At 39.4% G+C, this 19,641-nt stretch overlaps 1 protein-coding gene across 1 annotated transcript in view; it reads right to left on the reverse strand.

The window, feature by feature from the left end:
* Positions 1-19,641, reverse strand: part of ZNF277 (zinc finger protein 277) — a 57,102-nt gene that overhangs the window by 25,948 nt on the left and 11,513 nt on the right. Inside the window, exons 2-4 of the mRNA XM_049814224.1 lie at positions 8,583-8,781; positions 5,321-5,409; positions 3,251-3,333 (exon numbers count right to left, since the gene is read on the reverse strand). Coding sequence (XP_049670181.1) covers positions 3,251-3,333; positions 5,321-5,409; positions 8,583-8,781 — 371 coding nt within the window. The remainder of the gene's footprint in view (positions 1-3,250; positions 3,334-5,320; positions 5,410-8,582; positions 8,782-19,641) is intronic.

The raw sequence follows: 19,641 nt of genomic DNA on the forward strand, positions 1-19,641 counted from the left end.
CAAAATAACTATTTAACTTGCAAGTCAACACTCAGATTGCAGCACAAGGAAATGAAAAAATAAATGGACTTTATTGCTGTAACTAAAGCGGTGACTCCATTAGCCCCAACTACAGCTGCAGCTCAATTTCACAAAATCCTTCTGTAAAAACTGAAGATACAATTCTGATACTTAAACCAGTGTTAATAGCAAAGGCTATTTCACACCATAATAAGAATGCGTTCCTCTTTCTTTTCTAACTTAATTACTCTGTACACAAAACCAGCACTTGCTTTGGGCTAAATCCTGCACTCTCTTCTGAATTTGAGGAAATGTCTATTTGCAAAGGAGATGAGACAGCTCACCTGCCAACAGACTCTGCACTCCCTTTACACTGGCAGCGGAGAGAAGGCCTAGTTGGCTGCATAGCACAAAACACTACAAAACCAGAAACAAATGCCCTTTAAAAAGAGAGAAAGTACAGGCCAATCTGTAGCAGCCAGGAGTTACTATTAACAATAGACAGTTCTATGAAAACATTAGCTGCATGCTCAATCACAACCCTCTTTCCTTCCTCAAAGCCACAAACAACACGATATAGGCCTGGGAAACGAACATCATTATGACACTGCATGCCCACATGCAATATTCAAGATATCTTTCATAACCTCGAAGGGATTATAGGAAACTGGAAAAGGTACAGAGAAGTGCAACAATGATGCACAGTGAAGAACCACCAAACAGACAGCCTCCTCAACCTCAAATCACTGAATCATTGCGGTTGCAAAGGTCCTCTTGAGAGCAACTAGTCCAACCCCCACGCCCAAGCAGGTTCACCTACAGCTGGTTACCCAGGACTGTGTCTAGCTGTGTTTTGAGTATCTCCACCCCTCTGGGCAACTTGTTCTAGTGTTTGACCACCCTCACAGTAAAAAAGTGTTTTCTTGTTTTCAGAGGGAATTTCCTGAGTTTTAATTCATGCCTATTGCCTCTTGTCCTGTTGGTGGGCACTACTGAAAAGAATCTGACTCCCTCTTCTTCATTCCCATCAAGTATTTATACACATTGGTAAGATCCCCCCCCTGAGCCTTGCCTTGCAGGCTTAACAGTCCAAGCTTTCTCTGCCTCTGCTTGGATGAAGGGTGTTGCAGTCCCTCAATCATCTTTGTGACCCTGCGCTGGACTTGCCCAAGTAAGTCCATATCTTTCTTGTACTGGGGAGCTCAGCACTGAAGCCAGCGCTCCAGATGTGGTCTCACTAGTGCTGACTAGAGGGAAGGATCACTTCCCTTGACCTGCTGGCAACAATCTTCCTAATACAGCCCAGGATGCTGTTGGCCTTCTTTGCCATGAGGGTGCACTTCAGCACACAACTAATCAAAGACATAATGTAAGGCAGATAAATGAGGGGACAAATCATGGATGGTTTGGATAGGATTAAGTATGAATTGTTCACTACCTCTTCTAATACAAAAACCAGCCAGGTGTGAGGTGACAGGTTCAAAAGGACCAAATAGGTAGTTCTCTCCAGTGTGTAGTTAAGCTGTGCAACTCACTGCTGCAGGAAGCTATGGATACTGGAAGTTTGTGTGGGTTCAGAGTTGGATGTTCATGCAAGAAAAAGATATTGTGTTAATAAACCCAGATAAATGTTGCTAATTAGGAAATTCTTGAGCTGTCAATTGCTGGAGACTACGATAGTATTTTGAGAAAGAACCACCACCACATCAGAAGAGGGCAAATACCATAAACACTTCACTGATGCCAGAGATAAGATACTGATCTACACATAACTTTTTTACTGAACCAGGATGGCTTCTCTTATGATGAGTTGGAAGAGAAGCACGCTAGGCATGAGTGCATCAGCTTTTTTTTTTCTGAGTCTATGGCAATCCACTGGACCTACACAGGAATGAAGATTTCAGCTGAGGCAACTCCAACTCTATGGGAAATCTTCAGTGGCAGAACTACCACAGTTCTCCTATGGAGAGCTGTACAAGACTTGTACATACTCTATAGGTTCTGGAGATTTGCTAGTCATGCGCAGTGAGCTGCAGAACGTTATTTTAGCTAGCAAACTGAAACAGCACTCACAGGGTAGTTGAACCAAATGGATTTAGCCTGCCAATCCCAATTTTCCTGGGGACTAGAATTTGGTTTTTGTGAGGATCTCCTTCATTCTGAATACTTCTGATTTAAGGTGTCTTAACAGAGTTGCATGCTCTGTGCGTACAGACTTGTAATAGAAACATACCAGAAGAAACAGCATAACAAAGGGTTAAAACGCCTGTGTTGACAATTCCCAGGACATAGCTGCCAGCAGTAAACTGAGGAACATATTTATGTAAAGACCCTAAGGCTTGCACTCTAACACCTCACAAAACAGATGACTTGCCAGCAGAAGACCCCACATCCTAACACAAGGAGACTAGCAACAAGGCTGCTATGTATCACATAATGCTCATTTTTAAATTAGCCCAACAGCAAAAAAAGACTACGGATGTGTATTTCAAACAAGAAAACAACGAAAAACACCCAGTGGTCAGCAACCTGGACTAAGACTCATTGAAGCAGAAGTCAGCAAAAGTTTACCGTGAAGGACCACCCATTCAGAACTGACAACTCCTACAAGGTATGAGAGGTCTGTCCAAAGTACTACGTGGCCATCACCAAGCAAGAAGAACCAGAGCGGTTCATGAGGACTCAACAGCTGGTGTTTCTTGTCCTTTGCATCTCACAGAAACAATACTGCTCATACTTCCTCCACTCACACACTGTTGTGCTTGTGAGTATGCAAGTATGAATTAATGAAATCTCGGTAAGAGAGTGTGAATGCACAGAAACAACTTGCCTGAAGATTTAGTAAATAAGTATCACCTTCCCTTTTCACAGTATCGCACACTGGGTTTTATTTCGTTAATTTCCGTGCATGTGTATTATTACACAAAAGATAGTGTGTCAATGCGTTGCAGATCTTGCAAGAAGAAAAATGTTCAGCACACTCAGCCTTTTTCACTGCTCTGGGCATATTTTCCACTCGTGTGGAACACTGACATAAAACCTGTAAATTTATTCCAAGCAAAAATCTATAAACAAGGAGTTTGTGTATTTTTGTGCAGCAGCTAGGGAAATGAGCTTAAAAAAACATACAAAAAATTAGAATTTTGCAGTCCAGCGAAAAATGCTTTCACTTTAAAATGCTCACTAAGTTACCACATATTACACTATGGAACTGTTTACCTCAAAAAATGAAAGAACAGTAATTTCTTACCAGTCTCTTTTGCTGAAGCTGTTCTCTAAGTAATCTGTCTTCTGGTAAAACATCACATAGAAGAAAATAATTGTCCTGTTCTTCTGTTAAGAAATTAGGAAGTATGGGTAAGAGAAGGGAAGTTGCAGCTGCTTTGAATATTTTTAGCATATAATTTGCTAAACCTTTGGAATGTGTTAAGAATGTGAGAATATGTTTTTTAATCTATAAAAGTCAGTTATTTTAATTTCATAATTTAATGAAACATGCTTAAGTATTCGTATATATACATATTTATAAGACCTTTACATCATTTATATTGCAGTACAAAGACAAAAGTCTTACATAGGTTTTCCCCACTACCAGCTTTATTCTTTTGTATGATGGTTCTTCTGGAGACATAAAGCAATTTTAATAATTTATACTGGTTACAGTATAAAGTCAGCATGAAAGAAACACAAAATCACCTTCAATTTTATCTTGCATGTGGGATTTTCAGTTACTTCCCTAAGTAATTGTCAGTTTTCAGTAGTTATCATTTTGTATACCCTCCCCTTACCTTGACCAATCACATTACATTTTACCATCAGATCTCGTTCCATCTGCAGATAGGCACAACTGTTTAGTAACACACATTGAGATTTGCCTAATTTACATTTCTACTTATGTGTTTTACCTACATTTTACGTTTACTAACCTTTTTACTATTTATGTTCATATCCAATTTAATAATAAACCAAATCTTATTCAAATGAATTACCTTAAAATTACTCAGCATCTAAGAAAACATAAAAACACAAAAACGTTTTGCATTTCAAAGTTACTGATTTATTAATCAAAGGGTTATGTGATTGGTGAACTGAAGTGACCATTATTAAGTCTTTTACAATTTTAAACTTGCTAGATTTCAGCCCTTCCCATCATTTCATACAGAAGCCTGTGTGAAATAACACAACCCCCCTGATTTCTGAGCTATTAAATCTGAAGGAGATAGCCATTAAAATTAACAAATTTGTTAAACAAATTACAAAGTATTCTTATTGTCCTCTGGAAGGGCTATTGATGGTTTATAATACTTGGCAAGCTCTGGCATTCAGGTGCTTCATTTGCAATTTTCAAACTGAGTGGTAAGTGTTAAAATTTCAGAAGCAAAACCATACATATGTAAGAGAAACACGATTACGGTCTTTGGAGTGATTTTCATGTTTTCTAGGATTATTTTTTGTAAAATGAGTTTGAATAATTTAAACAGTTTATTTTCATCCATTTTGTACTCAATTTTCACCTTCTACCCATCTCTGACGCTGGCTGTATGCATTTCTTCCTCTCTTTTAAGGTCTCCATGGAGAATTAAAGATGCAGGAAAGCCTACCGTTCTCTTATCTACTTTTAGGTAAATTATACTTTTCTGTTAGAAAAGGGTAAGCCAAAGAAATGCATCAGCTACTTCTGAGAAAACCACTTCCTTTGCACAGTCATCACTGTCCTTATGATGGAATGTCCCACTGTCCCAAAGCGGCAGAACCACCAACTATGGTCTTTGGTCTTGTGTGGGAGCCCAGAAAACGGCAGTCTTTGTATCCCTACTGTGAAGATACTGTCTCCTAATACTCCTGGGGCAGTAAGCACTGTGGCAGGGGAATGGAAGGGCGACTGGTCCTCATGTCCAGAAAGAGTTAGTGGCATCAGTGGGGGTGGTGGACAGGGTGAAGTCAGAAAAGACAGCTCACTAGGTATGTTTCTCCACATTTCTGGAAGGACCGTCACCAATTATTTATGCAGTGGGTAACAAAGCTTCTCGAGCCACGATGTAAGCAGCACTGCTTCTAGGCCTTGATTTGCAACTGGCCCCAATTTGGCAGCTCGTTTAAGCATATATTGAGCTCATCCTCGCTCAGCAGCACAGTGCTGAAGCACGTGTGGCAATCCTTGGAAAAGGTAAGTTTAAATATGTGGTTAAGAGGTAAATAATGCTTCTGTGGTTTTCTGACCTAATGTCAGATTACTTCACAGTTGGCTGATCAAAGCAGCGGTATATGCCAGAAATTATCACATGGTCTGGCCAACAGAGTGAGCAAGTAGCATACTTACCTAATGGAGCTTTTGAATTTGTTCTTACCACACTACAAAAGTCTGTGATGGGCTGTTCTGCAAACCTCTTCTTCCAGTACAAGATGTATCTTTGAAAATAAGGGGAAGATGAGTGAAAAAGGAAACGTCAAAAAAAAGTTTAATAAATAGTTCATCGGCTCTCATTTTTTTCCATCGTCTAAATTCTTAAGAGTGTTTAGTGTTTTTTTTTTTAATTCCTGTCTCTGTTTTTTCTTGCTTTAATCTAGTTTTCAAATTCATTAAATTCATTCAGCTTCATTAAACTGGGTTTAACTATTCTGTAAAAGTGAAGAACAGCATTAAGCTTTACATAAACACTGTGACCTCTTCACATCTTCAGACAGAAGTGCCATTCAGATGCATCTTTAGTGAAAAGATATACTACAGAGTACTCCCAAATTCCCCAAATATTGTGCTCTGTGTTCTGCAAGATGCAGGCAGGAATCTGAAACTTGGTAAAAATACCAACTTGTCAAAAGTGAGGTTTTGTCAGGTCTCCTGTGGAGTTACAGTGAAGGCTGTAGCTTGGCAGACAACTAGAAAGACAGAAAAATTAAGTCCCCAAACACCTGGGGATGGAATAGCAGACAGAATAACGAAAGCCCTAAACACATCTTGAAGGTTTAACCCATCAGCTACAGTTGTTTAAAAACATTCTTGTATTATCATTGTTTGTATAACAGCAGCATCAACAGACCCCAACTGAGATAAGGTTCCCACTGAACTAGAAGTTACTGTCTAACCAAGAAGAAATCATCACCTTCAATTATATGATGATGGGAACCAAGCAATCCTTGTGCTAATTATTCAGAATCTTACTATAAAAAAATAATATATCTGAATGCTTAAGTGCGTGCTTGTATTTATACTTATGACTCATGTGCATGATATAAATCATGGGAGAGTCGGTAAGGTAAAGGCTAACTATTCAATGACAGCTTCCTACTGACATGCCATCAAATTAGGAAAAGAATCATAAAAAAATCAGATATCATTATTATAAGGACATTTCTAAATAGCTGTAGCTTTTAATACTTGTGCAATCTAAAAGTTTACTTGTCATAGCTATCACATCCCATGGTGGTTCACATTACCTCTATTTACCATCTAACTTAAAATATGAGGGCTTTAACCGCAGCAGCCAAGGAATCAGCACATACTTGTTTCTGCTAACTCTGACATGGAGAGGATTAACCTCTGGTACAGCAGACAGCTAAGCACAGTGAAGCCAGCATGCATGGCTGAAGCTCATTCAGAGGTATCATTAGATGTCAGTAAGTGAAAGGTGAGCGTTTTGTTGTCCCCCTGCCTACTCCACTGTTTATAATGCACAATGAAACAGTTTTGCTGCTACATAGAACAGCAAATCTTCTGGAATAAGTCATTCTTGAGCTTTTTGCTCATAAATGTGCAAATGAAGGGATTTCAACATGTCATTTAGTCTGTCCCCTGCACTTAAATAAATGAACACCTTCCAGACAAACTCACCTAACCATAACAGTCTGTACCTTGAAGTTTACTGTTAAGGGTTTTCATATCATAAGACTAAACCCAAATAATCAATGATCAAATAAAGCCAATGCTTTGTGATACTTCCAGAGAGAGATAATGAGTGCTCAGTGTCCATGAGTGATCATGTCCAGTCATGCGGTGGAAGTTTATTCCCCTTATCTCTTCCCGTTGCCCTAATGCCAACTCATCTTTACTCTTCCAAGTTTTTTTTTTTAAAAAAAAAGTTTTTCATTAACATTGCTCTTCTCTGGATTCTCCACTTCTTGTAGCTCTGTCAAGAAATGTATTCCTAAGACTGACTGTAACTCACTGCTAAGTATAAAAAAAATTACTATTTTTTCAGAGTTGTTTCCCTCTATTTTCCACACATCAATATAACACCTCAGATTATAATTTTTTTTTGTGAATAGTATTAGACTACTTCACTGATATTCAGTACAGCAAATAAGAGAAGGCACACTTCAGAGTAACAACTCCACCGTTTCACACCCTGGGGCCCCTTTCTATAACATTTGGCTACCTCCCAACTGCATTAGCAGCAAAAAGAATCTAAATGGGCATTTTCTTGAAAAGGTGATTTTAAAATACATTTCTATTAACACAGAATACCCCCCAAGCACACTTAAACTGGCGGTCCATGACTGAGCAGCTCCAATCCCTTTATTTATCTGAAGAAAGTAGCATTATCTCCAAAGAACATTGCATTCTTGCTGGCTTTCAGCATAAAACCAAACAAAAATAAGTAAGTATCAGTTTTCCATTTTAAGCGACGTTAAGCTCATACATCTGAATAAAGATTTATATGGTTTACATTTCTCTTCCTAAATTTCATCTTAATATTTCTTTTTTTTTTTGCATGTTGATAGACACAAGTTGCTGGTTTTGGCTGAGTAACTAATCACAGAAGGCCTACCAGAAAACTTTTAGTTGAGAAATTATCCAGCTAACATTTAAACACTGTAACAGAACTACCTATAAACTGGCAGGTACCATCTAGCCTACCGCCTGGCCCACAAACTGCTGTGTGCGAAAGCAAAATGCCAAGCAAGTGCCTAGTATCTGAAGTTACAAGCCAGCTGGGGCCATGCCAGCTACTGGAGGAAGTTAAGAGAGAGAAAGCCAAACGTGACCCTGCTGAGATGATCAATGACACAGCTGTAGAAGGAGTCACAGTTGTATGCAGATCACAGCACTGTAAAGTATAGTTAAGGATTAAATGTGATTTCTATGGGGAAATACTGGCATCCTTAGAATAGGGCAAATAAATTTCATCCCAGAATGTGAGAGATCCTGTACTGAGCAGCTTCTACAGCTTTAGGACATTGTACAGTGGTAGAAATAGTCTTGTCCTATACAAATAAAACCCCAAAACAGGAGAGTTGATTGTCTAGAATGTGCTTTACGAAATAAACAGCTTTTTAGTTGTACACAACTTGTTGATTAGTGACAGGACCCGAAATATGTCAAAGAATGTCTAACACAGGAATTGCCCTGTATTCTAATATCGAGTCCTCTGGTCCCAGCAACATCTAGAAGCCAGGGAGTAGGAGGGGAATGGGAAAACAACATTACAATCCAGCAACAAAAAGCTCATCAAAAAAGTAATAAAAATCCTCCCACAATAGCCCACTGCTTTTTAAAGTATTTTAAAAAGATGATCTGTACTTTTCTGAAGTTTTCTATAATATCTGCACACATACACACTCATTTTAAACAATATAACCCTTACCTTCTAAAATCGGCAACTAGTTTCACATCTGCTATGACGAGCTTGTGTTCAATAATCATGTGCTTCAGGAGCTGGTTTTGTTCCGCTAAGAGATAGCATTCTTTGCAGAAAATACAAGGCACATAGGGAGAACTTTCTACAGCAGCAACACCACCTGGACTTTCTGGCAAAGACAGAGGCTCCAAAATACACTCTGTATCTAAAATAAATAAAAAGAACAATTAATTTTGGCTAAGTGAATAAATCTACATCACTTGGAGTGCTTTTAGGCAGTATATGTAAAACCTATTTTGTTGGGTCCCAGTTTTGCTGCACGGATCACTCCAGCAGCAAGATGCTTGGAAGCCAGTTGACTGCATTATTTGCAGGAAGGACGGTGGGAGGTTAGCACAGGACAGTTCTCAAGTATCTGCTCCAGCTGAAACTCCCAGCTGACACCAAGTCAAACAGACACAAGTGCTCTGCTTATTACTACAGGAAGTTTTATGACGAGAAACCTACTTTTCTTCCTCTTTCCTCCACTACCTAGTCTACCTGCTGATATGAATGAAGCTACTGTCTTTGCCACATTCCTCATACTGTCAGGAAGGCTTTAGACTGTACAGCACAAACTGTTTTGTATGTTGATATCTCCTAATTACACATTTATTTATTGCACAATACTTCTATCATTTTTTGATTGACTCTTGAAGGTCTGTATGCATTTGTCTTGCCTTTTTTTCCCACTGGCATCTCACTGACCGTTCTGTGACAAAGGAGAAGACTATTCTTGATAAAGATTACTGCCACATGGAAGCTTATGCCCACTGAAACACTTCCTAACTCTACAGATGTTGAGGAGGGGCCAGCCATGCCTCATGTGGAAAGGTCAATGGCCTGTGTTTGCACAATACTGCACCAGACACAGGTTGCTCAAATGACAGCACACAGACGTCAGTCACCAGCTTATGTTCTCCAGGTTTGTTTTGTAGTTCAACGAGTGGGTGGATTGCACAGTACTGCAGCAGTATTGCAAACAAGCAGACTGACCCAGGGGACATGTGTGTCCCCTGTCCCCCTTCCCCCATATAAACAATAGCAGTGTAGAGTCATAAGCTTTTCCACTGGTATAAATTAGTGTAATTCATTAAGAAACACTGTGTCACCAACAGATTTCAGCAGCTGGCCCCATTAGCCTAACCAAATTCTGGTTGTCCAGAAATAAACCATGGTGTTCATTTTCCAGACAAATCATATCTCGGTCTTTGGTAAGGTTTATCTTGGAAGCAAATGCCAATTTCAATATATATCTTCGATTTTAGCTACATCAATTTGGGATAGCAAAAGGAGAGTAAAAGCAAACAGAAAAAGCTCCCCAATAGTTCCCACACTCTGAAGGAACTATTGCGGAGTTCCTTGACTCTTCTGATATGAAGTTAACTTGTGCAGCAGCAGAATAAACTCTATGTCTCTGGATTCCTGCAGCAACACGAACACCTCTGTAAAAAAAAAAAATAAAATTCACAGAATCACAGAAGGGTTGAGGTTGGAAGGGACCTCTGGAGGTCATCTGGTCCAACCCCCCTGCTCAAGCAGGACCACCTTGGACTGGTTGCCCAGGACCGTGTCCAGACGGCTCTTGGGTATCTCCAAGGATGGAGACTCCGCAGCCTCCCTGGGCAACCTGCGCCAGTGCTCGGTCACCCTCACAGTGAAAAAGCAGTTCTTGATGTTCAGAAGGAACCTCCTGGGTTTCAGTTTCTGAAGACACCTAAAGAATTAAGAAAAAGGCCTTCTCCCAGGTCTATTATTTTGTTATGCAAGAATTTTAAAACGTGTACGGTTAAATAAGTTTTATCAACAATAGTTACCAGGTAGAAGAATCAATGTATGACAACCTTCACCCTACAAAATTCACATATACGTATTATATGTTGGCAAGCACACTAAATCTGATAATCTAGTAACTTGTCCACATGGAAAATTTGAAAAAGAATTTTAAAAATCATAGCCATTTAGCTTTTTCTCATAGGAAAATAAGCTAATGGAGCAGTGCTCCCACGTGCCCCGAGACTTTGAAATAACCAAAGAAGGGCTGGAGTTTCAAAGATGGACCTGGGAAGCTCTTAAAAGTTCTGTGACAACTTTCTGTTCAGGTAAAGGAACAGGCGTGGAGAGGGGAACGAGACGCTGCCATCCATCGCACATGCTGTACATTATGTAGTGCACCAGAATATGTGCCGAAGGCTGCCTGATGAGGGTGCTCCAGGGGACTGAGGGTAAGCTGGAGCTACTGGGAGCCACAGGTGGGAAAGGGTACAAAACCATAGGAAATATGGCTCCTGAAACATTATCTGCCCTGTACAACTGTTGAAGCTTCTACTTATGACATTTGAAAAATAAAACTTCCTGGAAAGGCAGTGACTTGGCTGAACACTGATGGTCGGGTTACACTGAAGTCAGTTTATCCCATAAAACTAAGCAGTGTGGAGGGATGGCAGCAGTCTGAGCATGGCATTACCTGGAGCAATACAACTGCTTTTGACAATCTAACATTTTTCCTCCCATAATTTTACCTGCACTTCAGCCCATTCCCTTCCCCCAGACATTTCTTTATTCAACTGGCATTGTATAAATTGTTCCATTTTTTCCAATTTTAAGAACAGCAGCTGCTACACTAAGTGCTAGAGCAATCCTCATGAAAGGGTCAGCTCTCCCAAGCAAAACTGATGTTATCTGCAAGAGTCTAGGTTTGAGTATTCTTACGATCAGTATTAGTTTGTAGCCTGAAGAATCATTAAAACATGTTTACTGAGAAAAGTCAAGCAACTTAATTTCCTTTGCAATTGCTGACTCTCACTGATGCCAAGAGAACTAAGAAGATACTCTGTCAGCCAGTTCAGCTGTGCCCAGTAAGCAGCTACACTGCTTTTTGTTCATTTTTGGTTTAGGTCTCTTGCAATGACCTATTTAAACATTTAGAAGTCCAAATAAACAAGTGCCTATCTGCCTCAACAAATCAACTTTCAGAAGGTAGGTGTGTACGGCAGGAACTGCTACTCAACACAGACAAGGAGCCGATACAGTTATTTAGCATGAGTACATGGGAACAGCAATTTTTCAGTCTGGAAGAACAGAGCTGTTAATCTTTAATTGTAGTAGTGAGTTGCTGAAAGGAATAAACTGGGGTGAAGATTTTTTTTGCTGCCCAAAGAGAGTAGCTAATACTAAAAGAGAATAACTTAAATATAGACTCCTGGACCAGCGTGGCAACTGCAGAAGCTTATGCAATTTATTTCAAAGGCACTGAAAGGAGGAGGTGAGGGAAAAAAAGAATCCATGAAAATATCTTTGTACTCATCTGATGCAAAAAACACTGAACGAGAGAATAAATGCACAGAGCTGAACAAAGATGCACAGCCTTTAGCGTAGCACTTAATGGACTAACACATAACACAAACACCAAAATAGTACAAATACAGCTAAGCATATTATTGCAATCTCTGCAAAAGCAGCTAATTTTGATTCTATATTTGGAGCAGAGTGGCCACAGGTACTGAAGAAAAGCTGTTAACTAAAGCACAGCTAAGGGCTAACAGGGAAATAAAAACACTCAGATTGAGTTCTCAGACTCCACCAGGCCTCCCACATGCAGAGACACTTGAAAATAAGGGAAAAGTAGCGAGCTTTTCTCTTAAAATCTACTGCCACAAGAATGACTTCACAGGGTCAGATCAAACATCCCTCTAGTGCAAGTGCCCTGGCTGACAATGGCAAGAAGCAATTACCTAGGGAAGTGTATAAAAATAGGGCAAAATCACACAAATAGCATAGTCTTCCAGAAATCTGAGGGTGGAGAGTTTAAGCAATGGGCTATATGAGTACCTCAGTTTAACAGCATTTTCTAGCTTTTTTTTTTAACTCCAAGGATTTTGTTTCTGCACTGTTTGAAATTGTTGGTCTTTCAACACCTACAAAAAACTGCAGCAACATTTCACGTTGTCCAAACCATCCTTCAATCCTTGTTGTCCTTGTTCAGCTCTTGGCTAGTTCTACTCTGCCCTTCTTCAAGTGCTGGGGTGAGGAGTGGCTTGAAAATGCCCAAGAGTGGAAGAAAATGGATTTCTAAATCAGCACAGTTTTCCCTCAATCTCTTCACTATTTTTTTTATTCCTAGCATTTTGCTTGCTTTTAGGATCACTGAATTAACCACTGAATCATCTTCAGTGATTTCAAAGTCTCAGAGAAGCTGTGAATCAGGTGTTAATGTACAAGACAGTGGACATATTCTCCGTGTTCACTCCCATGTGTGTTACCCTGCATTTGTTAACACGGAATAGCACATTTTTGTCCTGTTCACTCAAATACCATGAGATTCTTCTGCAATGCTTCAGTTAGCTCTCCTGTTTACCACTTGGGAAAAAACGTGTATTAACAGCAAAATTTATCACCTAACCCCCTTCCTATTTGTGTCTGTGGTGAACAGCACAGGACCTAGCTCCCTGTGAGAACAGAGCCCTATAAAACCCATCCATTAAGTCTCTGCCAAATCATACTGTCACCACTGAGTTTTCCTCCTCTGCCTAATGGAAAACCAGCATGACTGTTATGCAAACAGATACACCAAAGGCTTCACAGAAAGCCCACCAAACTCAGGAACTAAGAAAATCCCTCTCTCATTCACAGAATTGACAGTTGACACCATGCTGTTCAACCTTTAACAGGACACATAAAATTGTGGTCTTTTACATCTAATTCAGAGCTAAAAAATGTACATTAGTAGAAAGAAGAGACTAGAGAAAGAATATATTATTTGAAAAGAAAGACTAAGAAGTATACCTAGTTCATTCAGTAAAATGAGTACTTTGAAAACATTTGATAATGGAATGGTATAGAAAATGATTTGGATTACACAAATTACTTTCAAAACTAGAATAGGCACTATTTATTGTTATAAGCACCCATAGGATACCTAGTGTAATGGAATCCTGATCCCTGCACAGGAACTCTACACACCATTATACAACAGTGATAAAAGGAAAAAAAAAAAAAAAAAAGCTGCCTGTTACAGAAATTATATGGCTTTATTTTATTTTAAGTGTTGTTATAATACAGACTAGTTAATCTTCACAGCTAATGAAGCAACAGGCTCAAAACGGATTTTCCTTACTGGAACATTTTTAGTTTCAAATACAATTGTTCTCAACTCTAAACTAATGTTAGTTTGCACATTAAGTAAATGTTACACCCACACAGTTATAATACAGACTATAGCAGTACAGGCAATGTACTCTACCTGCACAATCACACATGCAATTACTACAAAGCACTATGCCGTGTAATTTTATGGCCAATACAATAGATGTGAGTATTGGAAAGAAAAGGAAGAAAAGATTCGGCGTTTGAAGGTGAGTTGTGAAAGACAAAGTTCTCAGAAGGGGTTTAGCCAGCATAACAGCTTGCTGCCGCCAAGAGGTGAAGGGATGCCTTGTTATCCTGTCTTTCTTCACCTTATCCTACCACTCCTAACCCTCTACTATTGCTCTTCTGCTTGCGCTGGCTCCTAGGCTTGCCAAGCCCTTTGATGAGTTGATTCAAGTCTTTAACCAGACAGAACTACTCACTTCTTTCTTTTTTGCTCAATGATGTTGAAAATGCTCACAGAACAGTGCGCCAAGTGCAAGAGCAAGCTAAGGAGTGCACGGCAAGAAGCAGCAAGATGAAACAGGACCTTCCTCTTCTCATCTCAGCTTCCTCCTCTCTTCTCAGCTTAACAGCCTCAGCTGTTTCATGTAATTTTCCCATAAGCATGCCTTATAAAGTGTGCAAGGTTCCTTCAAAAGCATTACAGACAAAGGAAAAGAAAACACTAAGATTTTATCACTGTGCTTCCTAACAAGGACATCCAGCACCGGCTTCAGTTCGCAAAACCTACTGTTGTCAGCGTAGGCATACGTAACGCACTAAACGCGGTAAGAGCTGCTGTGCCCAATTCTTCTTGGTTGCACATCTGAACTATGCGCTCTGACTAGACTGGGGACAAGTTGAACGCTGCTGCGTAAATTACATTCTCTAACTGGAAAGCGGAGGAACTGGGGGTCAGATCAACGCAATAACTTCGCTGTTTCAACCCCTAACTCGCACGGCTTGACCCTGGGGTGCAACCCGCAGCCGTGACTCGAGCCCGGAGCTCCAGGAGAGGCAGACCTCTGCAGCAGGCAACCAGCAAGCTGGGGGAAGAAGTCCCTAAATTCATCTGCAGGGAATGCTGAGGAGAGGGGTGCTGATAACCTTCTGTTTGAAGCTTTGCCACCAGGTGAAAAGGAATGAGAGTCACAAGACCAGAAGGAAAGGACATAATGTAAGTCCAAAGACAAGGGTTTGTAACTAGGGAAGAAGAAATCTAACTCATTTTAAAAAGATTAAGCATTTTACTATCAGACGAAGAATACTCTGAAAATTCAAGACTGTACGTGGTCTGAGAAATGAAATGATGGAAAGAGGAATTCATTACAAATTGGTTTAAGACACATATTTACAGGTTTCATGTCATTTCTTGCAGTTTATGGGACAACAACAAGGCTTTAGGTTGAAGAGTGTATTATGTAAATATAGACATGCAGAGTATATATTTATAAGCCCGCTGTTGGTAACACAAGGATAATGAAACAAAATAAGAACATCTGCTGGAATGTTAAGTGTCTTTCTAATTAAATCCAGTAGTTGAATGAATCAATTCATTACCAACAATTCTGGTTTATTATCTCATTAATACAGCTGGTTAATATTATGAGGAGATTAGCACAAGAACTTGAAATGATCCTAAGACAAAAATGAACACAACAGAGATGTACAGGCAAATAAAGGAGGCCAAACAACGAGTAAAAGGCTGAGGTTTTTAGACATGTAAAGAACAAAGGGGAGAAAGAATGACAGGAAAACAAAAGACACCTAGCAAACCTGGCACTCCACACCAACAGCATAACAGATGCTGACTAGAAAACAGAAAGGCTGAGCACCCTCCCCCAAGCTCACACTGATTGCATGGCAAAACCATTTAGTTATCAAAATGACCAAGATAGGGAACCAAGCCAGACTCCTATAGGTAATTCTGCACAAAACAGTGCTGCATTTAAAACTTGTCGAGACATGAGTCGTTTGAAAGCTTTGTCTACTGTTCAAGTTTTTTTGAGCTATAATGAAGAAGAGTATAGAGAAGCACCAGCTTGACACTTGAAATACACACATGACCGCTTCCCTGTTTTGCAGCCCTGGCACTGCAGCATTTATTTGTTGGCACAGCAGCATTCCCTAATTTGTGGTCATATTCTTGGAAGAGATTTTATACTGATTACAGGATTTTTCTTTTGTTTTCTAAAGTATAAAAGATGGATGACTAATGACTTGCCAAATAAACAGTATTCAAAACCAAAACTCAGAATAATGCAAATAAAACACCCTGTCATCATTCTCATCAATACTACATGCAAATATGTTCCTTAGTGAAAGGAGAATCGAAGTACATAACCATTTTCTACCTCTATATATTAAAGCGCTCAAGTACTTCTATTAAGTTCAATTGAGTCTGAGTTCATGAGGAATTATTTAGCTATTACTTCTGCTTGTTAACACACTATGAATGACACTTAGTTAAAATGTCCATGTGCTCTAGGAGACAACACACCCTGTAGCTTCCGCCAAGATCAGTCAGTCCCAGCCCTGCCTGGTTTTTCATTGAATGCAAATGAGCACTTCAAAAGAGTACTTAATCCTGCAGCTAAACCTTGTCAGTTTTACAGAAACCATGCATATTCTGTAGCATCCACTGTCTGGGAATATGAGAATTTTACTCCAGTCAAATGACAGCTTTAAGAAAAGCTGTGAGTTACCAAATCCTAGTATCTTAGGACAGAATTTCTATAGAGCAGGTGTCTGCTGGGAGCTGGAACTAACAGAAATACAACTGTGCTTAATAGCCATATTTAACAGGGCTGCTCTGTCGGGGAGCTTAGGATGTTGCAGTTTCATTAGCATTAACAAGTGTTGCTATGGGTACCGGAGCACAGGCATCAGAATACAAGTGAATAGAAGGAGTGGGAAAGTGATTAATAAAAATGTGAAGTGTTGGAATTTTAATAAAACAAAACCAATGTGCTTGCCAATAAGATCATGTTCAAACAATAGACTACACTATTGCCCAGTTCACCAGCAGATATATGCCACTGCTTGTCATCTTTCTGCTTGAGCCCAGACAAACCCCTACATCAATAAAAATAAAGACCAGAGCAAACCCACTGTTCTCACATTGGGAGGGACACACATGCACACACACACAAATGAAAGTGACCCTAATAAGTATTCATAACAGTATTTAAGTGCTGATGTTAATATGCAATTTATAAATATTTAACACACTACAGACAAGTTCTGTGCAAGCTCAGAGCCACTAATACCTCATTCCTGGGTAAATGGCATGGACTTATATTGGTGTAACTAAACGCAGGGTTTGATACCTTGGTCACAAAGACAAAGCAATATTTATCTACTTCAGAATTAAATTTTGAACAATATTATTACACTCTTACAGCTACTCTGATTTCTTACGACTGTTGATAAGCAAAATTAGAACCATTTCTGTTTACAGAACACCTAAAGGGTGGAATAGTAGTATTGCAGGAACATCTGCATCATACTCAAAATACAAAGCCAATTCCTAGTCTTAGCCAAACTAGGGAAACATGTCTTGCACTAATTACTAAATGAATATATGTTTACCCATTTTTTCCCCACCTTCCCTGTCCAAAAGTTGGAATTAAAAATGCACAGCAACAGTAATTTCCACAAGCGACAACCCATGTGATAATTAATAGCAGAACTTCTGCTTTGCTGTTTCATTAAACAGTGAAGACGGTAGTTTGGACCCTACTTACAGCAGGTATTTCCTTGATTTTAGCAACATCTTCAGAACATCTCCCAAGTCCTAACACACCCACTTTCATCCACTTTCGCCAGTCAATAAATTCTTCCCGATTCCTTTGGAGGTGCCTTAGGATTTACTTGTGTTGCTTCCCGCAGCTACAGGTACTGCTCTGGGCCCGCAGGACAGATTGTGCCTATTCTGTATGAGCTGCAGTGCGACCGATACGCAGTTTTTCATTACTCCCATGGCCAAAACACGTTCTCTAGTTTCAGCACACCGGTCTGGTCTTCCACATGTGTGACTAAAGCTTCCTTTCTAACCCCACTCTGCCTGCTCCTCTAGGATGCCCTTACCAGAGTCTTCCTCCTCTGAACACCTTCAGCACTCAAATCTCCTCATGGGTGTGACAGGAACCAGGAAACCAAGTTCAGTTTAATTACTTTACGCAATTTTCCATAAACCTTAATTCTCACTTCCTTCTACCCCTCCCTCCGTTCCCTGCCCACTACCCAAAACCCCCGCAGTACAGAGGTGGCATGCATGTGAGTTACACCACCAGCCATCAGTCTCCCCTCATGCCCCAGCTCTCTCTTTCCAAGAATACTTGTTTATCTTTACCTTTGTCATATGATCTCCCCAAAGTTGTTCCTCTCCTGAATTTTGGCTTTGGATGCAGTTTTCCTTACAATCTCTGCGGTTAGTTGTACAAATAATGTTTGTGCAAACTTTTTACTTACATGAACAATCTTACTCAGTTCAGTGGGCTATTTGAGTTGCTATTTGAGTTGCTATTCACCTCAACGTATTTGCAAGATGAAAAATGTAGATCATAAATACATGGAGGCAGTCCTAAAGAACATCTATAAAGAACTACATCTGTCTGCACTTCTTTTTTTTTAATAGAAAAGCAATAAAGCAAATCAAGATGACTCTGAAGTGGTACTCAATACTCAGTGGTCTTCCCTGACATTTTCTCAGTACTTAAATGTTAAATTTTACAAATTGATATTTATGAATCACTTAGGCTTGTATGAATTATTATACTGATCTCCAGAATAATAGGACACTTCAACAAAAAAAGATATCTTGATATTTTTGAAGTAAACAATACTGACCTTTTCTTGTTTAGTGTGATCACAAGACATGGCAGAGATGGAGAGCTGAGATCCACATTATGTACTAAAATCAGGGATTAAGAAGCAGTGATTAAACCCTACCCTATTATCTGGAAAGATTAACAAGGTAATTATGTAGCCTGAAACTCAGAATGTTTAGGTACAAAGAAGAGGAAGAAAATATCCAAGACAAGAATTTGAAATGGAAGGACAAAAGTGATGATTTAGGCTCTTCTTCTATACTTACTACCCAAATCTAATTAATAAAAATTAGTAGCTTTTTTCTGCTTAACCTGTTATTTAATACAAAGGCATAGCAAAGGCATTCATAAGCCAAGCTGATCAAGACTGTAATTTTAATACTTTTAAAAGTAGGCACTGGAAGGTGTCACAAGCAAGGATGTGTATGGAAATTTAGTACTTGTGTATGTTACCACCACCACTGTTCTGCTGACTCCTCTGCAAACATTAGCAAGCTGCAAATAGGCATGTCTTAGTTTCCATTTACTGTGATTGTGACCTTAGCTCTTCCACAAAGAAGGGGTCTTAATGGTGTGTTTAATAAGGATAGTAATACTTCTTCATTGCTACAATTTACCTTTGCAGTGCCTTTAACAACTGCTGTAGTAAGCCTAGTATCTTTTATGCCAGCATTGCCATGTAAAATGGGTTAATTAGTTTACTCTCTACTTCTTGTTATCATTATTTAGTAGAGATCAATAATTATTTATTACAAGGATTTTCCTTAACTTTTCTCTTGTCACCGGTCCTTTTCCTCTAACATGATTAAATTCCCAAGCACGTTTATCCTCTTGATGTTAAAAGGATTGCCTAGAGGTCTTTTTAAATGATTGCTTTACATTCTGTAGCTAAAGGAATGGCTGTGTGATTTTCCTTTAAAAACCCTAAAGCCTGCTCTAGCCATTCCTGTGAGACAGCCCCATGTCATTATTACATGAATTTTTACCATGCTCCTGACTAAAATGTTTGCATCACAGGGTTTACAACTCTTTTCCACTGGTAGGCATTCCTTGAAAAAGGCAAT

The sequence above is a fragment of the Accipiter gentilis genome, chromosome 11, assembly GCF_929443795.1.
Source record: "Accipiter gentilis chromosome 11, bAccGen1.1, whole genome shotgun sequence".
NCBI lineage: Eukaryota > Metazoa > Chordata > Aves > Accipitriformes > Accipitridae > Astur > Astur gentilis.